General features: G+C 38.1%; 1 protein-coding gene across 9 annotated transcripts in view; it reads left to right on the top strand.

Moving 5' to 3' along the window:
* SLC25A26 (solute carrier family 25 member 26) overlaps nt 1–17,121 on the top strand; it is a 169,785-nt gene that overhangs the window by 132,849 nt on the left and 19,815 nt on the right. For 7 of the 9 annotated variants that reach the window (XR_001884884.1, XR_001884885.1, XM_017869089.1 and 4 more), the window contains one exon: nt 159–203. The exons of the other annotated variants lie outside the window; for them this stretch is intronic. Coding sequence is in view for 5 of the 7 variants with exons in the window: in XM_017869089.1 (XP_017724578.1) it covers nt 159–203 (45 nt within the window). In the remaining 2 variants the exon portion in view is untranslated. The remainder of the gene's footprint in view (nt 1–158; nt 204–17,121) is intronic. 9 annotated transcript variants of the gene reach the window in all.

The following is a 17,121-nucleotide window of genomic DNA, read 5'->3' as shown; positions in this document are numbered from 1 at the left end:
TTTAACTGTTTTTCTAAACGTTATGTCTACTGTAACTGTGAATTTGTTTGATATTAGCTTTGTTGTAAAGTTGAAATAATAATTACAGGCTCGTATAGTCATACAGGCAAACTTGGCTCTTTTTTGCCTAATTTATTTGATTTTTTTTTTCTCTTCAGATTCCTTTTTCTCTGGTCCAGTTTCCCTTATGGGAGTCCTTGAAAGTAAGTTTCTCAATCTTCACATAAAATTTATCTGTAATTATAACATACCTAATAGTTTGAGTGTGAGAGAGTAGAACATAATGTTGACTAGAAGTTCAGCAACTGAAACCTATTAGCAGTTGAAAATACATTTTATGTGTGATTTACATGCAATTTCAGCCTTTTAAACTTGTTCGGGTGGCTGTGCTCCTAGGAAATAGGCATAGCAGGTAGTACTGAAATCCATAGATAAAAAAAAAAAACTTAGCTTTACTTTTTTCCATATTGCCATTCTTTCTCCACCGTTAAATTTCATTTTGCTTTGTGTGTGTGTGTGTGTGTGTGTGTGTGTGTGTTTAGAAGTCAAAGACTAACAGTGAGGGTAAATGGAAGAGGAAAAATGCAAAGCCTTGAATACTTAAAGACAGAAGGACCAGCTCCCCCAGCACTCTATGTAAGGACCACTCGGATGGGGAGCAGCAGGGTCTCAGGGCTCTGAGGGCTCTGACTGCCCTTTCCATCTTGGTTGCTCACTCCAGCCAGGACTAGGAGCCTCCAGAGGGAAAGAGCAGAGTGTGGTGAGTTGTGAGACAACCTTGGGGAAGGTCAGTGAGCTATTTATAAAAAATAACATGTTTTAACCATTAAGGACATGGACATGGGCAAGTATTTCATGACGAAAACATCAAAAGCGGTTGCAACAGAAGCCAAAATTGACAAATGGGATCTAATTAAACTGAAGAGCTTCTGCACAGTGAAAGAAACTATCATCAGAGCGTTCAGACTATCTACAGAACGGGAGGACATTTTTGCAACCTATTCATCTGACAAAGGTCTAATATCCAGAGTCCACAAGGAACTTAAACGAATTAAAAGAAAAAAACAATCCCATTAAAAAGTGAGCGAAGGACATGAATAGACACTTCTCAAGAGAAGACTTTCATGTAGTCAACAAATATATGAGAAAAAGCTCAACATCACTGATTATTAGAGAAATGCAAATCAAAACCGCAGTGAGATACCGTCTCACGCCAGTCACAATGGTGATTATTAAAAAGTCAAGAAACAGATGCTGATGAAGCTTTGGAGAAAAGGGAACACTTTTACTTTTGTTGGTGGGAATGTAAATTAGTTCAACCATTGTGGAAGACAGTGTGGTGATTTCTCAAAGACCTAGAACCCAGAAATACCATTTGACTCAGCAATCCCATTACTGGCTATATACCCAAAGGAATATAAATCATTATGTGATAAAGATACATACAAGCGTATGTTCATTTCAGCACTATTTATAATAACAAATACATGGAATCAACCCAAATGGCCATCAATGATAGACTGCATAAAGAAAATGTGGTACATATACACCACGGAATACTATGCAGCCATAAAAAAGGAATGAGATCATGTCCTTCGCAGGGACATGGATGGAGCTGGAAGCCATTATCCTCAGCAAACTAATGCAGGAACAGAAAAGCAAACACTGCATCTTCTCACTTGTAAGTGGGAGCTGAACAAGGAGAACACATGGATACAGGGAGAACAACACACAATGACAGGGGCCTGTTGTGGGGTGCAGGGAGAAGGAGAGCATCAGGAAAAATAGCTAATGCATGCTGGGCTTAATACTTAGGTGATGGGTTGATACATGCAGCAAACCACCATGGGACTCATTTACCTGTGTAACAAACGTGCACATCCTGCACACATACCCCAGAACTTGAAAAACAGCAACAACAACAAAACACATTTTAAAAAGCCTACATTCAAAACATGCAGAGGCGTTGCATTGGTTTTTCACTTTCTGGTGCAGTGGTACTGAAAACTGTGGGCCATGATATGAATTGTGTGGGTCTTTGTCAGCATTTTAAAGACAATAATAAAGAAGAATATAGTAGAGGGCATCTTAAATGGTAAGAGTAAGTCTTACTTTGTAAGACCTCAATGTTGTGTATGCATGCACACACACATGTATCTGTACTAGGTTGCAATGTAAAATGTATTTCTTGCTGTGGATAATGGTCCAGAAACTTTGAAAGCCCTTGTTCTAGTGAAAATGGTTCATAAATGACCAGGCTATAAAATAATCTAGGTAGGCATTAGCTAATACAAAAAGAAATTACTCTCACAATTTTATAGATTTACTAGTCATGGAGTGCTCATACAAAATGCCTTTCGAGGAGTATCATAAAAATTATTTGGACTTGGAAGTAAATTGTTGAGGTTATATACTAAATGATACTAAATTGAGAAAAAACAGTCATTAACAGAGTAAATTATGGGATGTTAAGTATTGAGAAGTATTTCTTATAAGTGATCTGATTTTAAGGAGGAGTATTGCTCATTTAATATAGTTTTTTGGCTCCTTTGTTGTTTTGTTTGTTTTACCGTTTCCTATGTGGTGCGTGGTGGAAATAGAGTTCTCGGGCAGTGTTTCAGGTCGTGATGTAACAGCTATCCAATGAGAAGGTCATATTCCATTAGCATAACAGCTCTCCTTTTTAGTGTGTGACAGAAGAACAATGAAACCAACAGCTGTCCAGCAAACAAGACTTACTTTATTAGTGTCTCAATAACCAGCATTCACACAGCTTCTGCACACTCCAACATCCTTATGCCCTGACTCTGCAAAGGAATGTTTCCAGGGCTAAAGAAGGAAAAAGCATAGTGTTTATTTCTTTTCAATATTAAGGACATTTGTAGAATTCTAGCTGGTTAAGAAATGTCCAGAATTTTTCGGAGTAATCATAGATGACAATGCTGTGATTTAAAAATTCTCTTTGAGCAAATGTTAAGATGCTGCAATTTTTTTTTCTGTCAAGTCAGGTTTCTTGAGGAATACTTTACATATGATAAAATTCACCCTTTATACATGTACATTTTTATGAGTTTCAATAAATGTTTATAACCACCACCATAAACAAAATAGAGTATTTCCATCAACCCAGAAAGTCCCCTCATGCCGCGTTGTAGTCAGTGCCCTTCCTCTACCCACAGCCCCTGTGAGCCACTGTTCTGTAGTCTTCTGTTTTCCAGAACATCGTAGAAATAGATACAGGATGGTACTATTATACCATCTTATGCTTTGCTTTTTTTGCTTAATGTAATATTTTTGAGATTCTTTCATGTTGTTGCTTGTACCGGTAGTTTGTTTTATTTTACTTTGTAGTGTTCCATATGTGTATAGATATGCTACAATTTATTCACTAGTTTATACACATTTGACTTGTTTTCCAGTTTTTGATGATTATAAATAAAGCTGTTGTAAATATTTGCATATAGTATTGGTATGGACATAGGTTTTTACTTCTCTAGGGTAAGAGGCCAGGAGTAGCATCCCTGGGTCATACAGAAGGTATGTGTTTAATTTTTTAAGAAACAAACTGTCAAGGTGTTTTCCAAAGTGGCTGTACCAGTTTGCATTCCTACCAACAGTGTATGAGAATTCTAGTTGCCCTACACCCATGTCATTTCTTGTTACTATTAGATTAAAAATTTTTTTCCAGCCATTCTAGTACTTGTGAATTGGTATCTCGCTGGGGTTTTAATTTCTAGTTCCCTCATGACTAAATAATGTTGAGCATCTTTTCATATAATACTGTTTTTTAAACATCTGAATGTACAATCACAATACTTTTGTAGAAGTAGACAATTTTAGGAGCTTTTTTATTTTTGTGTTTACAATTTTATCTATTTAAATTTGAGTTTGCAGTTATAGAAGGAGATTATATTATATGAAAGGATTTCTCCACTGTGTTTATTTGTGTTTATGTGGGAATACCATTCAGGGAAATTTTTCTTAGCCAAGACTAGCAGATTGCATACATATGGCACTGCAGGGAGTAAAGGGCTGGAGGTGGTGGTGGCCACTGTTATCTTAAATTCAACTCTGTCTAAAATAAAAGTCATCATCTTTCTTGTAAAATCATGTCTTCTTGCTGTCTCCCGTTTCTATTAATCAGTATTCTCCTGGCCACCTATTCTCAAGTCTCTGATTAAAATTTGATTCCTATGTTTCTCTTTCTCCATATCACATTACTCAACAAGTTTTGTTGACTTGACTGTTGGGAATTTGTGGCCACATTTCACCTGATTCTTAGTGCCTTGTGCCTGCCCACATCCTGGTAGATTCTCTTCTTTCTCATCCATTCTACATTTTGGATGTGTCTGGTCTTCCTTAAACTTCTCTTTCAGTAACACTTAGGTTCTCAGGAACATATAACTTTCTAAAACTCTAAAACATGAAGTTCTTGGCATTCAGGGTTCTCCACACTATGTCCTTGACTGGTTTTTTGAACCTCTACCCTATACTCTGTGTGTGTGTGTGTGTGTGTGTGTGTGTGTGTGTGTGTGTGTGTACAAAATTCTTTCCCTCCAGCCAGAATAGCCTCCTTACTGCCTCTAAATATGTTCTCCCCTTCCTTGTTCTCTGACTCCTTTCTGAAGTATGCTTCCAAGGATCCAAAAGAGATGCAGCATTCAAAGCTCAGTTCAGTGTTTGGATCTCCTGCTTGAAGTCTTCAAATCGAGGCCTTGAAGAGTTGCCCTTACCACAGATTTGTCTGTGTCACTGACTCATATTTAATCACCCACCATATTGTGTTTAAAACATCTTACAGTGTTCAGATAAGGCCTTAACCCCTTCAGTTTACAAATAAATGATACCTGCTGTCATTGCACCTCCAGTGCGTGTCTACTCTGTTCTGGACATGGTTGCATTTCACAAGAATGCAAAGATGAATAAGAAATGGCTTAATGCCCTTGAGGAGCTGAGAGCAGCACACAACTCGCTGATACCTTTCCTGTGTCTCTAAGTGCAGAATACTCGCTACCCAAATCCTGTTACTATGCTACATCATTTCCTTTGTTTTTCTTTTCTTTATTATACTTTATGCTTACAAAAGCATATTTTAGATGAAAGAGGACAAGACGCCATAAAGAGATGGGGAAGCAAAAGCAGTAGTTTATCATATCCAAAGTCTTAGAGAAGATAATTTTCCTTGAAGATTGATACTTACTTTGGAACTTTCTGGCAGCCCAATAAGAAGAGAAGCATGATACATTTCATGGTTTTTATTACCTGACAAAGACCTGTAGCTTGTTATTTTATCTTATCCCTCGGCTTTGGATACCATCTGTCTACCAACTTGCATGTTTATAGCCCCTTCCTCTGAGTGGCAGCCTCGGATGACCAGCTGCCTAGTTGACATCCTAACTCAGGATGTTTCTGTGTGGCTAGGTCAGAACAGAACTGTCAGTTTTCAGTTGCCTTCTTCCCAATCTGTTCCTTCCTAGTTGTCCGCTTCTCAGTAAATAGTACAGTTGTCTTATGCTTGCTCAAATAGAAACTTAAGAATGGTTCCAGAGTTCTGTCCTTTATCCCTTATCATCTAGCCCATCAACAAGTTCGCTGTTCTAGTTCAAGCCTCTGACACCCCTTGTTTAAATTGCTCCACTGGTCTCTCCAATGGTCTCCTTCATTTCCCTCAGGCTTTCCCAAAATATCGTCTTCACACAGCAGCCAGAGTGATCTTTTAAAGAAATGAATTAGGTCAGGCCCAGTGGCTCATGCCTGTAATCCCAGCCCTTTGAGAGGCTTAGGCTGGAAGATCACCTGAGCTCAGGAGTTTGAGACCAGCCTGGGCAACATAGACTCCATCTCTACAAAAATTAAAAAAAACAACAATTATCTGGGAGTGGTGGTGCACACCTGTAGTCTCAACTATGTGGGAGGCTGAGGTGGGAGACTCACTTGAGCTCACAACCTGGGTGACAGAGTGAGACCCTGTCTCTTAAAAAAATATAATAAGAAAAAGAAAGAAATTAGACCATACCATTCCTTGCTAAAACCTGTCAGTGGCATCTCTTTAAAAGAAAAATAAACCCGGAGCTTAAGCTCCGGCTGACAAGGCCCTGTGTAATCTGGCCTCTGTCTGCCTCAGCCTTATCCTGTGCCACTCATCCACTGTGCCCAGCCACACTGCGCTGACTGTGCTGCTGCCTAGCGCCTCCCCTCGGTTGGTTGGTTGGTTTGTTGTTGAGATGCACCAGGGCCTTTACATCCGTAGATCTCCCTGCTAGAAATATTCTTTCTTCTTTCATTCTATATACATCATTTTTATGTGTGTGATAATTTTTTTAATTTTAATTTTTTTATATTTTTAAAAACTGACAAATAATATCTGTATATTTAAGGTGTGCAGCATGATGTTTTGAGATATATAAATAGTGTATATATCATTACGGAGTGTCTACTATGTGCCAGGCATTTTCCAGGGTCTGGGGATACAGTGATGAAGAGGACTGACACAAATAACTAACCCCATGGAGCATTCATTCCAGCTCTTTCCCTAGGCCTCTCTCCATCCCTCTTCCCCATTCCTCTCTCATGTCTCCTCTTTCCCCATTCCTTAGGCTTTAGATCAAATGTCACCTCAGAGAGACATTCCCTGTCTACCCCTCTCTAAAGTAGGACTTTCCCCTCCTCCCTCCTCTGTAATCATAACACCTATTTATTTCCTTACTGGTATTTTAATAACTTAGTTTATTTAGTTGTGCACTTATATCATTGGAATGATTATTCACGACATCCGTGGTGTGATGAGCAGACACTGTGTGCCAGGCTCTGGGCTAAGCATGATGCATTCATTACTGTCATCTTCACACCACACACAACCCAGAGAGGCGGGCCTTGTTGTTATCCCCACCTTAAAACCAGGGAAGCAGGGCTGGAGGAGGTTGTCTTTCACCTAGTAGCCTGAGCACCTTTTACTGTGTGCTGCGTGGCAGACGGGGAACTCAGGTTAGCAGGTGATTTTTTTAGTGATGGTAACAGCCATAATAAAAGCAAGAACGGCCACCATTTTTCAAAACTACAATGTGCCAAGCACTGTAGTAACACTTTCCACGCATCTTCTCCTGTTCATCTTCATGACAGTTCTGTGAGGTAGGTGCTGGTCTGGTCTTCGTTCTGTAGATGTGAAAATGGAGGGAGAGTTTGAATGCCTTGCCCAAGGCCATGGGAGTACTAAGGGGTACAGCCAGGATTTGAACTCAGGCTCAGATCTAACTCCAGACTTGATATTCTTAATCACTTTACGTGTAATTATACACACCACACATGATGTCTTCCATAATGTTTTTGCAGTTTTGTATACTCAAAAGTTGATAAAAAGTTTAGGTCATATTTAGTCCACTCATTGAAGGCATTTCTGTAAATTGCATTGATTCCTTAACTTGGTGACATGTAGCTTAGGAAAGTCTGGCCACCATATTTCTTAGACCACCTCTCCCAAGCATCCATTGCATCTGCTGAGCTTGGGCAGGGATTAAACTGTGCTCACTGAGTCAGTTCTCAGAGACCAACCACGGAGAGCACAGATAAGTTCACAGTTAATGAGTTCAGCCAGAACCGCATTTTCCACGTGCTTGTGTTTAACTCCCCACAGGACAGTGCTTACTGGAGGAAGGAACTATGTCTTCTGTTTATTCTTTATGGTTCTGTCTTTTACACAGCAGGTGTTTATGTAACTATTTGCTAATTGTTTGAAGGGTAACATTCTTTTTCAAGTTGAATGCAAAGTTGGATAACTCTATCTAGATTAACTGTTTTATTTATATATTCTTTTAGAGGTATGTTCACAGCCATAAAAGAGTTTTCCCTTTTTAACCCTAAAGATCTTTTCTTACCAAGCTTTAAGTCAAAAGTAAGCATATTATGAAAGGATATGATAAAATTTCCTGTGAGAATGCATTTTTTTTTTCTATTTTCTTATTGTGAGACATCAGTTTATGTTGCAGTGTGGAGAACTGTTAAGAATACTGTCAGGTCCGAGTGATTTTGCTTACAGCTACAAGGTGTTACAAAGCAGTAGCTAGATGAGATGTAATCTTTAAGCAGTATTTAAAGCAAAATGAAAATAAAATCAGTTTGGTTTTGTAAAACAGCAATATTATGCTTGTGCTTTTCTAAGATGAAATCATAGCTTTGTAACAGAAATCAGGGATCAATGCATTATCACTTATATTGATAGTTCAATGTATATAATAGATCCCTCTTTTATGTTTTATAAGTATTTTAAACGTGCAGTACTACATAAAACCTATGTTTTCAAGTTTAAGAGTAAATAGCATTTTTTCTTGTTGATTCTTGTTTTAATAGTAGTTAAAATGTCTACCACCACCCAACCCACAACAAATTTCTCTCATACTTTTAGTTATATAAACAAGATAAGAGTTAGAAGATGCTCAGTGCTCAGGGTCTGCAGTTATACCGTTTCATGAGACTGGGAGAATCTGGTGTCTTCATAGACATGTTTGCTCAGAACATAGCTTCCAGTAAAAGCATTGCAATGATTGAAAGGAGTGGCGACAGACTAAAAAAATACCTGTGTGTCTATGTGTCTGCGATTTTTACCTAGTATTAAAAATTAAATATAACATGTCAGTATGGAAGAAAACTGCCTGAAAATATGAACAAAGTACATTGTAAGCTGGGCATAGTAGCGCACGCCTGTAATCCCAGCACTTTGGGAGGCCAAGAGTGGGCAGATACTTGTGGTCAGGAGTTCTGATGACCCAGCCTGGCCAACCATAGTTTTGGAAAAACCCGTCTCTACAAATAAAGACAACAACTGGCCAGTGGCCGCGGTGGCCCTCAGCTGTAAATCCTAATCCTAGAGCCACTGTTTGGGAGGCCGAGACGGGCCCAGATCACGAGGTCAGGAGATCGAGACCATGCCTGGCTAACACGGTGAAACCCCGTCTCTACTAAAAATACAAAAAGCTCAGGCCGGCCGAGGTGGGCGGCGCGACTGTAGTCCGCAGCTACTTTGGGAGGCTGAGGCCAGGAGAATGGCATATAACACGGGAGGCGGAGCTTGCAGTGAGCTGAAGATCCGGCCACTGCACTCCAGCTCCGGGTGACAGAGCAGACTCCCGCTAAAAAAAAAAAAAAAAAAAGACAAAAACTAGCGGGGTGGGCGTGGTGGTGCGTGCCTACTTGGGAGGCTAAGGTGGGAGGATTGCTTGAACCCAGGAGACAGGTTACAGTGAGCCAAGATTGCACCACTGCACTGGGCAACAGAGCAAAGCCCTGTCTCAGAAAAAAAAAAAAAGAACAAAGTACATTTTAAACTTTCAGATTAGCAGTCAAAGCAGAGTCTAAGTACTGTTTAAAATTTTAGCAAAAGCATGTGATAAAACAGGCATCTTTTAACATTTCAAAAACTATAAGAAAATTTGAATTCTTAATTTGCATCTTAGAAAGTATGGGACACTTAATAGAAAAAGAATGAGAATTCCCCAGCATCCTTGCATTCAAATTATAAAAGTAAGAAGCAAAATTTTCTGGTTTCTAGAGCAATTGAGAGAGAGCCGTATAAGGAATATAAGAATTGGAAAAGTATGAAACTCCTTGGGTTTTAGGTGAAATTCAGTGAGTAAACAAAATGTTTAGGAAATGCTTGTATTTCATAATTTAGCCAAGGAAGAGATAAATACAGATGGTTTAAACAAACAAACAAACAAAAACAGATGACTAAGAAGACCAAGTAGGGCAGGAAGAGTATCATGTATCTCAAAGGCCCAAGAAGATGGATGGAAGGAAAGGCTGTGGCTCCCGGAGCCCAGGCTCCCTCTCCCAGCTCCTCAGTTAGAGTTGGGTACCCAGCTGTCCAGGCATCCTGCTGTGGTTACGGTTCTGGAGCCAAACTAATAACACCCAGCACATTCCTTGCAGGTTCTCTTATTTTTAAACTGAGGGTGAGATTTAACCATGGCTTATGAGTGCCATAGCCTGGAGGTAGTGGGCTAGGTCCTTTGTCAGAAAACAATAAAAAGCACACCAGAATTCGTCATTTCTTTCTTTTAGGTATTTTTCTCTTATTTATGCAAGTCTGTGACTGAAATGAGATAAATAGAATCCATCAAGATAAAAGGTTCTTGGGATGAGTCATATCGACTTTTTTTTGCTGAGACAAAATATGAGAAAAGAGAATTTTCCACGCTTGAATTTAATCAGATTATGAAACATAAATATATATTTAGAAGCATTTAAAATGCCTATAATGATTCCTCATTCCTTTGGAAATAGAAGACCTTGACAGTATGATTTTCAACGGACTCATTTATACATTTACATGTAACCTTCTTTAACAAATGGGGGGAAGAAAAGAGAGCATTAGCTGTTTGTATTTGTTCTTGAGACCTGCTTACTTATTTGTGAGCATTTTGGAGGTTTGTTTAGTGTGTCTGGTTTAAATATGCTGTATGATATTGCATGTGCTGCCTCTAGGTCTTGCTCTGCCCCAGTAGGCTTTACCAGTTGATCGTACCTTTCATTCCAAGTGAGCCTAAATAAACTTGGGAAACCATCTTTGCACAGCTCATCAGAAAGCCTTGTCCAGTCCAGTAAATGCCATTCCTGATTTATAGGGTTATTTATTGAACCAAGAATGAAATTTGGGATTGTGATGTTTGGCCCGTTCATGTTTTCTCCTGTTCCTTACACAAGGGTAAAATGGTGAAATACAACTTACATGGTAGGTATTCATGTAGGTACCAAACATTTACCTGCCTTCTTTATGTAAGGAACTGAGCAGGGCCCTGTGCGGACTCCAGAGATGAAGGTAATGACGTCCCTCTCCCTTAGAATCAAAGAAGAGATGAGCGAGCTTTTAAAGGGCAATGAAAAAAACAAGTGACTACTTTCTTTTAAAATACTTTTCTGGTGCTTTTTAGGATAAAGGCTTGTGAGTATATCTGTTTCCAATAAACAGGGCTTGTCAGTGTAAGTCCTTCAGCTCTTTTATGTTAACCATTTTTGATAAATCTTTTTAAAAAGATTGTCCCATACTTAAACACAGCAAACCAAGTGTTCTTTTGCAGGCAAAATTATTAAAAATAATCACACCTTTTCTTGGTGACTCATAATCAATGTCATGAGCATCAGTCAAATTGTTTTATTGTGACTATTACTCAATGGTATATTTAGATGTTGTCAACGGGTTTTACCCTACCCAAGACTAATGATAAGGCTTGGCTGTGTCCCCACCCAAATGGCATCTTGAATGGTAACTCCCACAATTCCCATGTGTTGGGGAGGAATGCAGTGGGAGGGGATTGAATTACAGGGGCAAGTCTTTCCTGCACTGTTCTCATGACAGTGAATGAGTCTCACAAGATTTGATAGCTTTAAAAAACAAGAGTTTGCCTGCACAAGCTCTCTCTCTGCCTGCCGCCATCCACGTAAGACGTGACTTGCTCCTCCTTGCCTTCTGCCATGATTGTGAGGCTTCCCCAGCCATGTGGAACTGTAAGTCCAATTAAACCTCTTTCTTTTGTACATTGCCCAGTCTCGAGTATGTCTTCATCAGCAGTGTGAAAATGGACTAATACAACTAATAAGAACCACAAAGAGAAAGCTCAGAGAATCCCCAGTCAGAATAAATATCCCCCACATATCTAAAATCTGGCCCACACATATCCAAAAATATTACTGTATAAATTCTGAAACCTAAATAGTAGTAAGCAAACTGAGCATTTTAGTCCATCTTGCTTTTACTTAAGAATAATCAATGTCTTTGCCTGTAATTACCAGCACAATCATTAGTTCAAGATTTTCTTATAAATTCTTATTATCTTTACTAACTTATCTAGAATGCAAATATCTAAATATCTCAACTAGCCAACATGTATTATTGCCAAAAACAAAGTACAGATCAACCCATATAAAAATGATGCTGCTTGCACATCCCAGAACAGTTTCAGTCTAGCTGCCATTACAACCCAAATCAGCCTGTATACTGTAAGGGATTCCTAATTATCTGTTAGGTATATCCATTTTTAATTATGAAAAGTAGTGCTAGATGAAAAATTTATTTTAGCCTTTTAGCCACTAGTTTGTATTGCAAGAGCTACGGTGTGGCCGAATGAAAGCCGAATTGTGGTTCCCATTATGTTTGATATTGTTTTCAGTTTCACAACTTGCTTTTAGAAATCTCTTTTGTAGCCATAGTAGTATGAGAGTACTTCACAGAGAGATGGTTCGTCTGATTGAATGATAAAATGATAGGCAGCTGTTGCTTTGTTTTTTAAAATGTATGTGCAAAAGCTATGCAATAGCTTGATCAACAACAGTATGGAAAGTATTTGCACGAAAATCATTGTCTGCTGTCTTTAATCTGTTATAAACTTCTGGTGGTAAACTCACAGCAGTGAGACCTACCCAGAGGATGATATCCAGAGCAAGGCTAGGTTTGAAAAAACTAAGCATTTTCCTTTCCATTGTCTTAAATTTTGTCATCTGATGTTGCTAATTTTGGAATTGAGTAGATGATTCTGTGCACATACCTATTTTGCTACATGCGTAAAATGCATATTGTCAATGGGTTTACTACATACATAAAAAGCATGTAGTAAAATATCATCATCTTGTAAGGTTGGAAGCGATATAACTGCTTTTGAATAGAGCAGCTAAAGAAGTCCTAAGTTGTAAGTTTTTGTTCACTGGAGCCAACACACTTATTTTCAATTTGTTATTCATAAGACAATAGTGCTTATTTGGGTGGGTCTTTTAAAAGTGAAAAAGCCTTCTCTTCATGCTATACTTTAAATAGAAGACACCTGGTCTGGGGTTGGACTCCCAGCCACTTCATAGTGTTGTGCCTGGTGTTTGCTTTCTGGCCTATGACTACTGGTGCTAATAGTTATTATCTTGGGGTGGGGGTCAGGGAGCCAAACTACTTCATGCTTTTCTTCCTTTGATAGACCTTTAGCATTAAGTGAAGAATCACTTGAGAAATTACAACCTGGTTGTTTTTGTAGTGATATCACTGAGTATCCTGATGAATAATACAAATATTGTTAATTTAAAAGTCATGCTGATGTTTAAAATTGCTTACTTTTATACAATAGTTATTATGGTGAAACTCAACTAGGGTCTGTAGCTTAGTTAATAGTATTGTACCAATCTCAGTCTTGTGCTTTGATAATTATACTGTGGAAGCTGGGTGAAGGATATATGGGAACTATATTATTATTATTTTTTGAGATAGGGTCTTGCTCTGCTGCCTAGACTAGAGTGTAGTGGTGTGATCACCGATAACTGCAGCTTCAACCTCCCAGGCTCAAGCAATCCTTCTACCTCAGCCTCCTTAGTAGCTGGGACTCAGGCATGTGCCACCACATCTGGCTAATTGTTACATTTTTTTTGTAGAGACATGGTCTCCCTGTGTTGCTCAGGCTGGTCTCAAACTCCTGGGCTCAGGTGATCCTCCCACCTCAGACTCCCGAAGTGCTGGGATTATAGGCATGAGCTGCAGCACTCGGTGGACTGCTCCTATTTTTGTAACTCTTCTGTAAATCTAAAATTATTTCAAAATAAAAGTGTCATACAACCTATTAGAAATGGTTTATAATCAGCCTATATTAAGGAAGCTTTACTTAAGAAAAATTACCGAAGTGAAACTAAGAACATTTTTGACTTCTGTTCTCATTACTTAAACTTGATATTTCTCATTAATGTAACCATAGATTCATGTGAAAATTTTATTTATACTGTAATTCCAGCTACTTGGGAGGCTGGGGTGGGAGGATCACTTGAGACCAGGAGTTTGAGACCACCCTGGGCAAACATAGCAAGACGCTGCCTCAAAAAAATAAAATAAATTAGCCAGGCATGGTGGCACTTGCCCAGAGTCCCAGTTACTCAGGAGGCTGAGGTGGGAGGATGGCTTGAGTGCAGAAGTTGGAGGCTGCAGTGAGCTGTGATCACATCACTGCATTCCAGCCTGGGTAACAGAACAAGATTCAGTCTCTTAAGTTACTTACATTTGAACAGAAAAAGGAAATGGGACTTTGAATTGGGATAAATAAGCAAACATCAGGGAAAATGTGGCTCCTTGCTTTTTAAATTTCTTATTGTTATTTTGGTATACAACCTCCACCATGAGTTGAGCCTCCACTACTGCTTCTTCACATTTGGGCCCCTTAGTGCCTCTCTCCTCCTCCCCTGATTGTTTATCTGCCTTGACAGAAATGATCATTAGACCTCTGTGGCAATGAAATGACTTATTTAGGTTGAGAAATCATGGAAATTTTAAAAAATTTTGGCAGGTTCTTTAAAAAAAAAAACTTTCATAAACCTACATTATTTTAATTCATTTTATTAACTTCAAAGTATTTAGTAATATGTGTATTATGATGTAGTTTGACTAGAAATTGAGCTGTATGTGATAGTGAGGAAACATAATGCTGTTTGCAGAATGAACCAGCCTCAATTTTCCCACTTACTGTCTATGTGACCTCAGGCAAGTTACTTAAAATCTCCTAGCACTTGCCCCTCACCTGTTTTTGTGGAGAATAATACACTTCTCAACATTGAATGAGATTATACATGTAAAATCTTTAGCATAGTGCCTAGAGCATTGTAGGTAGTCAGTAAATCCCAACTAATATTGTCAATAGTAATCATTTATATTGTTACCTACACTACATTTTTATTCCACATTCCAGTCTAAAGTTATGTGAATGTCATAATCAATATGTAGTCTTTCTGTGAGTAATGTCTTCCAGTTATTTTGTTTATTATAATCCTGTTGTCCCTTCAGATAGACGAGCAAATGTGTAATTTCAAAATATTTTCATAATTTTTGTATAGTATTTTTTAGCAGTCAGGTTCTGATGATTGTTGGTTTACGAATTTAAGGTTGCACTCAAATGAATAATTTGTAAATAACACTCACCTTTTTACACTGGTTTCAGTATTACATTTCTGAAGTTCTGTATTCAGACAATTCATCAATTAGAAAAATCATTACAAACTCATTTAAGCAAGTTGTTTCAGACATTTACATAATTTGTTCGTTCACTTGGATATTTTAATCATTCCAGTAGAAATTGTGATTTGTGTGTGAAAGTAAAGTGTCTCATGAATGCTTATCTGTGTGTTACCTGGACAACAATATCCTATAGATCCAAGCCCATGTGTTTTCTTGCCCACACCAGAGTGTCCCTTCCGTATCCCAGCTTTCCTACTCACTGTTTAATCTTTGAGTTACATAACATCTTTGAGCCTCATCTTCAAACAATTTTTTCCTCAGAGATGGGATCTCACTATGTTAACCAGGCTCGTCTCAAACTCCTGGCCTCAAGTGATCCTCCCATCGTGGCCTCCCAAAGTGCTAGAATTACAGGCATGAGCCACAATGTTTTTGTCTATAAAATGACAAGATAATAAGAATTACATATACGTCAGAAGATTGTGGAGAGAATTACATGAGCTGATGTATGTAAAGCGCTTCACACCTGGAACATGGGAAGTTCTGTGTCTTCTGTGGAAGTGTGTATTGTGGTTGCTGTTACAGTCGTTCTTTACGTCATGCTTTGTGTTTGCCACTGAAGTTTCTCGCTTTACACGTTTTGAGTCTTCTAGAGATTTTTTGTTTGTTTTAAGGTATTTATTAGTATCCATTTCAAATACCAAATTATTTCTTTTGTTCAAATTATTTTTTTTGTAAGCTCATTATTCTGGCCAGGTGATAGTGGAAAGTTACACTTATCTGTGGAGATTCTATTTTTACATGTTGTCTTCAGCCATCTGAGTCTATTTTGATTGTGGCTTTTTTTCCCCCTGGCAACCAATTTTTTTTCTCCCTAGATTATAACAGGTGCCTCTGTGAAGCTTTCTCTGTCACCTCACTTCTCTCTTTTATAATCCTCTTCTGCCCCCACCATACCTTCCTCGAATATTAAACCTAGGGACTGTTACTTTTTCTCTCCTTGGCTATAATACCTGACACCTAGTAAATATTTGTTGAATTTATGACTTGCATAACATTTTTGATTTCTTATCACATTCACATGTTGTTGTTACTTACTTTTGCTTATAAACTCAGCATTATTACCAGTATTTCAAGTCTATCTGGAGTAGCCTTCTACTCTTTGGAACCTTTAAAGTTGTCAGTAGATTAACTGAAGGTGACCTTTAGTCATCAACAGAAATCTAGTTTATATTTTGCATTGCTTTTCTAATAAGTTGGTGAAGTAAGTGTTGGTGTTAAAACTGGCATTAACCTGATAAAATACACCCTTTGCCACCTTAAAAGTAAAGAAAAAGCGATTCCACTCTCGTTTCTTATTCTTTCTGCAATGCTTATAGGAGCTCTGGAGAAAATAATGCTTTCTATTAAAGCATACAGATTTATTTGCAAACATTAGAGCATTTTCTGAAAATATACCAGATACTCTGTTTAATGGCAATATTATCTGTAGAAACCTGTTTCTAATAAATCTTTTCTTTTTTAGCTTATCTGTTTTCACAAGTAAGATGACAAATATCTATTTGAGAGCTGCACTCTCAGTGCAGTAAATTGAATTAATACACTTTCAGAGAATCATTCATGTTAGTATGGATAGAGGGAAATGTTGGTCCTCAAACCACACACTGTCACATATTTAATTTGTTAGATAAGTTAACATAGCAGCTGTCTGACTTAAGAAAAGTTGTGAAAGTTGACAGAGTAAACAGTACCTATGATTCATTTCCATGGCATCTTCTTCCTCCCCTCAGTGACCTTCACAACCTTCCAGAGATAGTTGTCAGTGAGGAAGTATTCAGAGTAGGAAATTAAAACGAACTTTGCTGTTCTTCTTTTAGTTACTGTGTATTTGATTATCCCTAAAAATGTCACACCACTCTCAGAAAGTCATTATACTTTTCTAACCATTTAAATTAGTGTAGTCAAGAGGACTTTTTTGTTAATATTTGTGGTCACTATTGCAATGCATACTATTATGCTGAAGGTCCTACTCAATTCAGTAAGGCAAAAATGAAAATAAACAATAAAAGTTACCTTAATTGGAGAGGAAAAAGTACAGCTGTCTTTATTCACAGATGATATGGTCATCTATGTTGAAAATTTAATGAGCTCTATAAAAA

Source organism: Rhinopithecus bieti, unplaced genomic scaffold, assembly GCF_001698545.2.
Source record: "Rhinopithecus bieti isolate Rb0 unplaced genomic scaffold, ASM169854v2 scaffold_4816, whole genome shotgun sequence".
NCBI classification, from domain to species: domain Eukaryota; kingdom Metazoa; phylum Chordata; class Mammalia; order Primates; family Cercopithecidae; genus Rhinopithecus; species Rhinopithecus bieti.
Note: the sequence above shows the minus strand (reverse complement) of the source record. Positions and strands in the feature narration are given on the sequence as shown.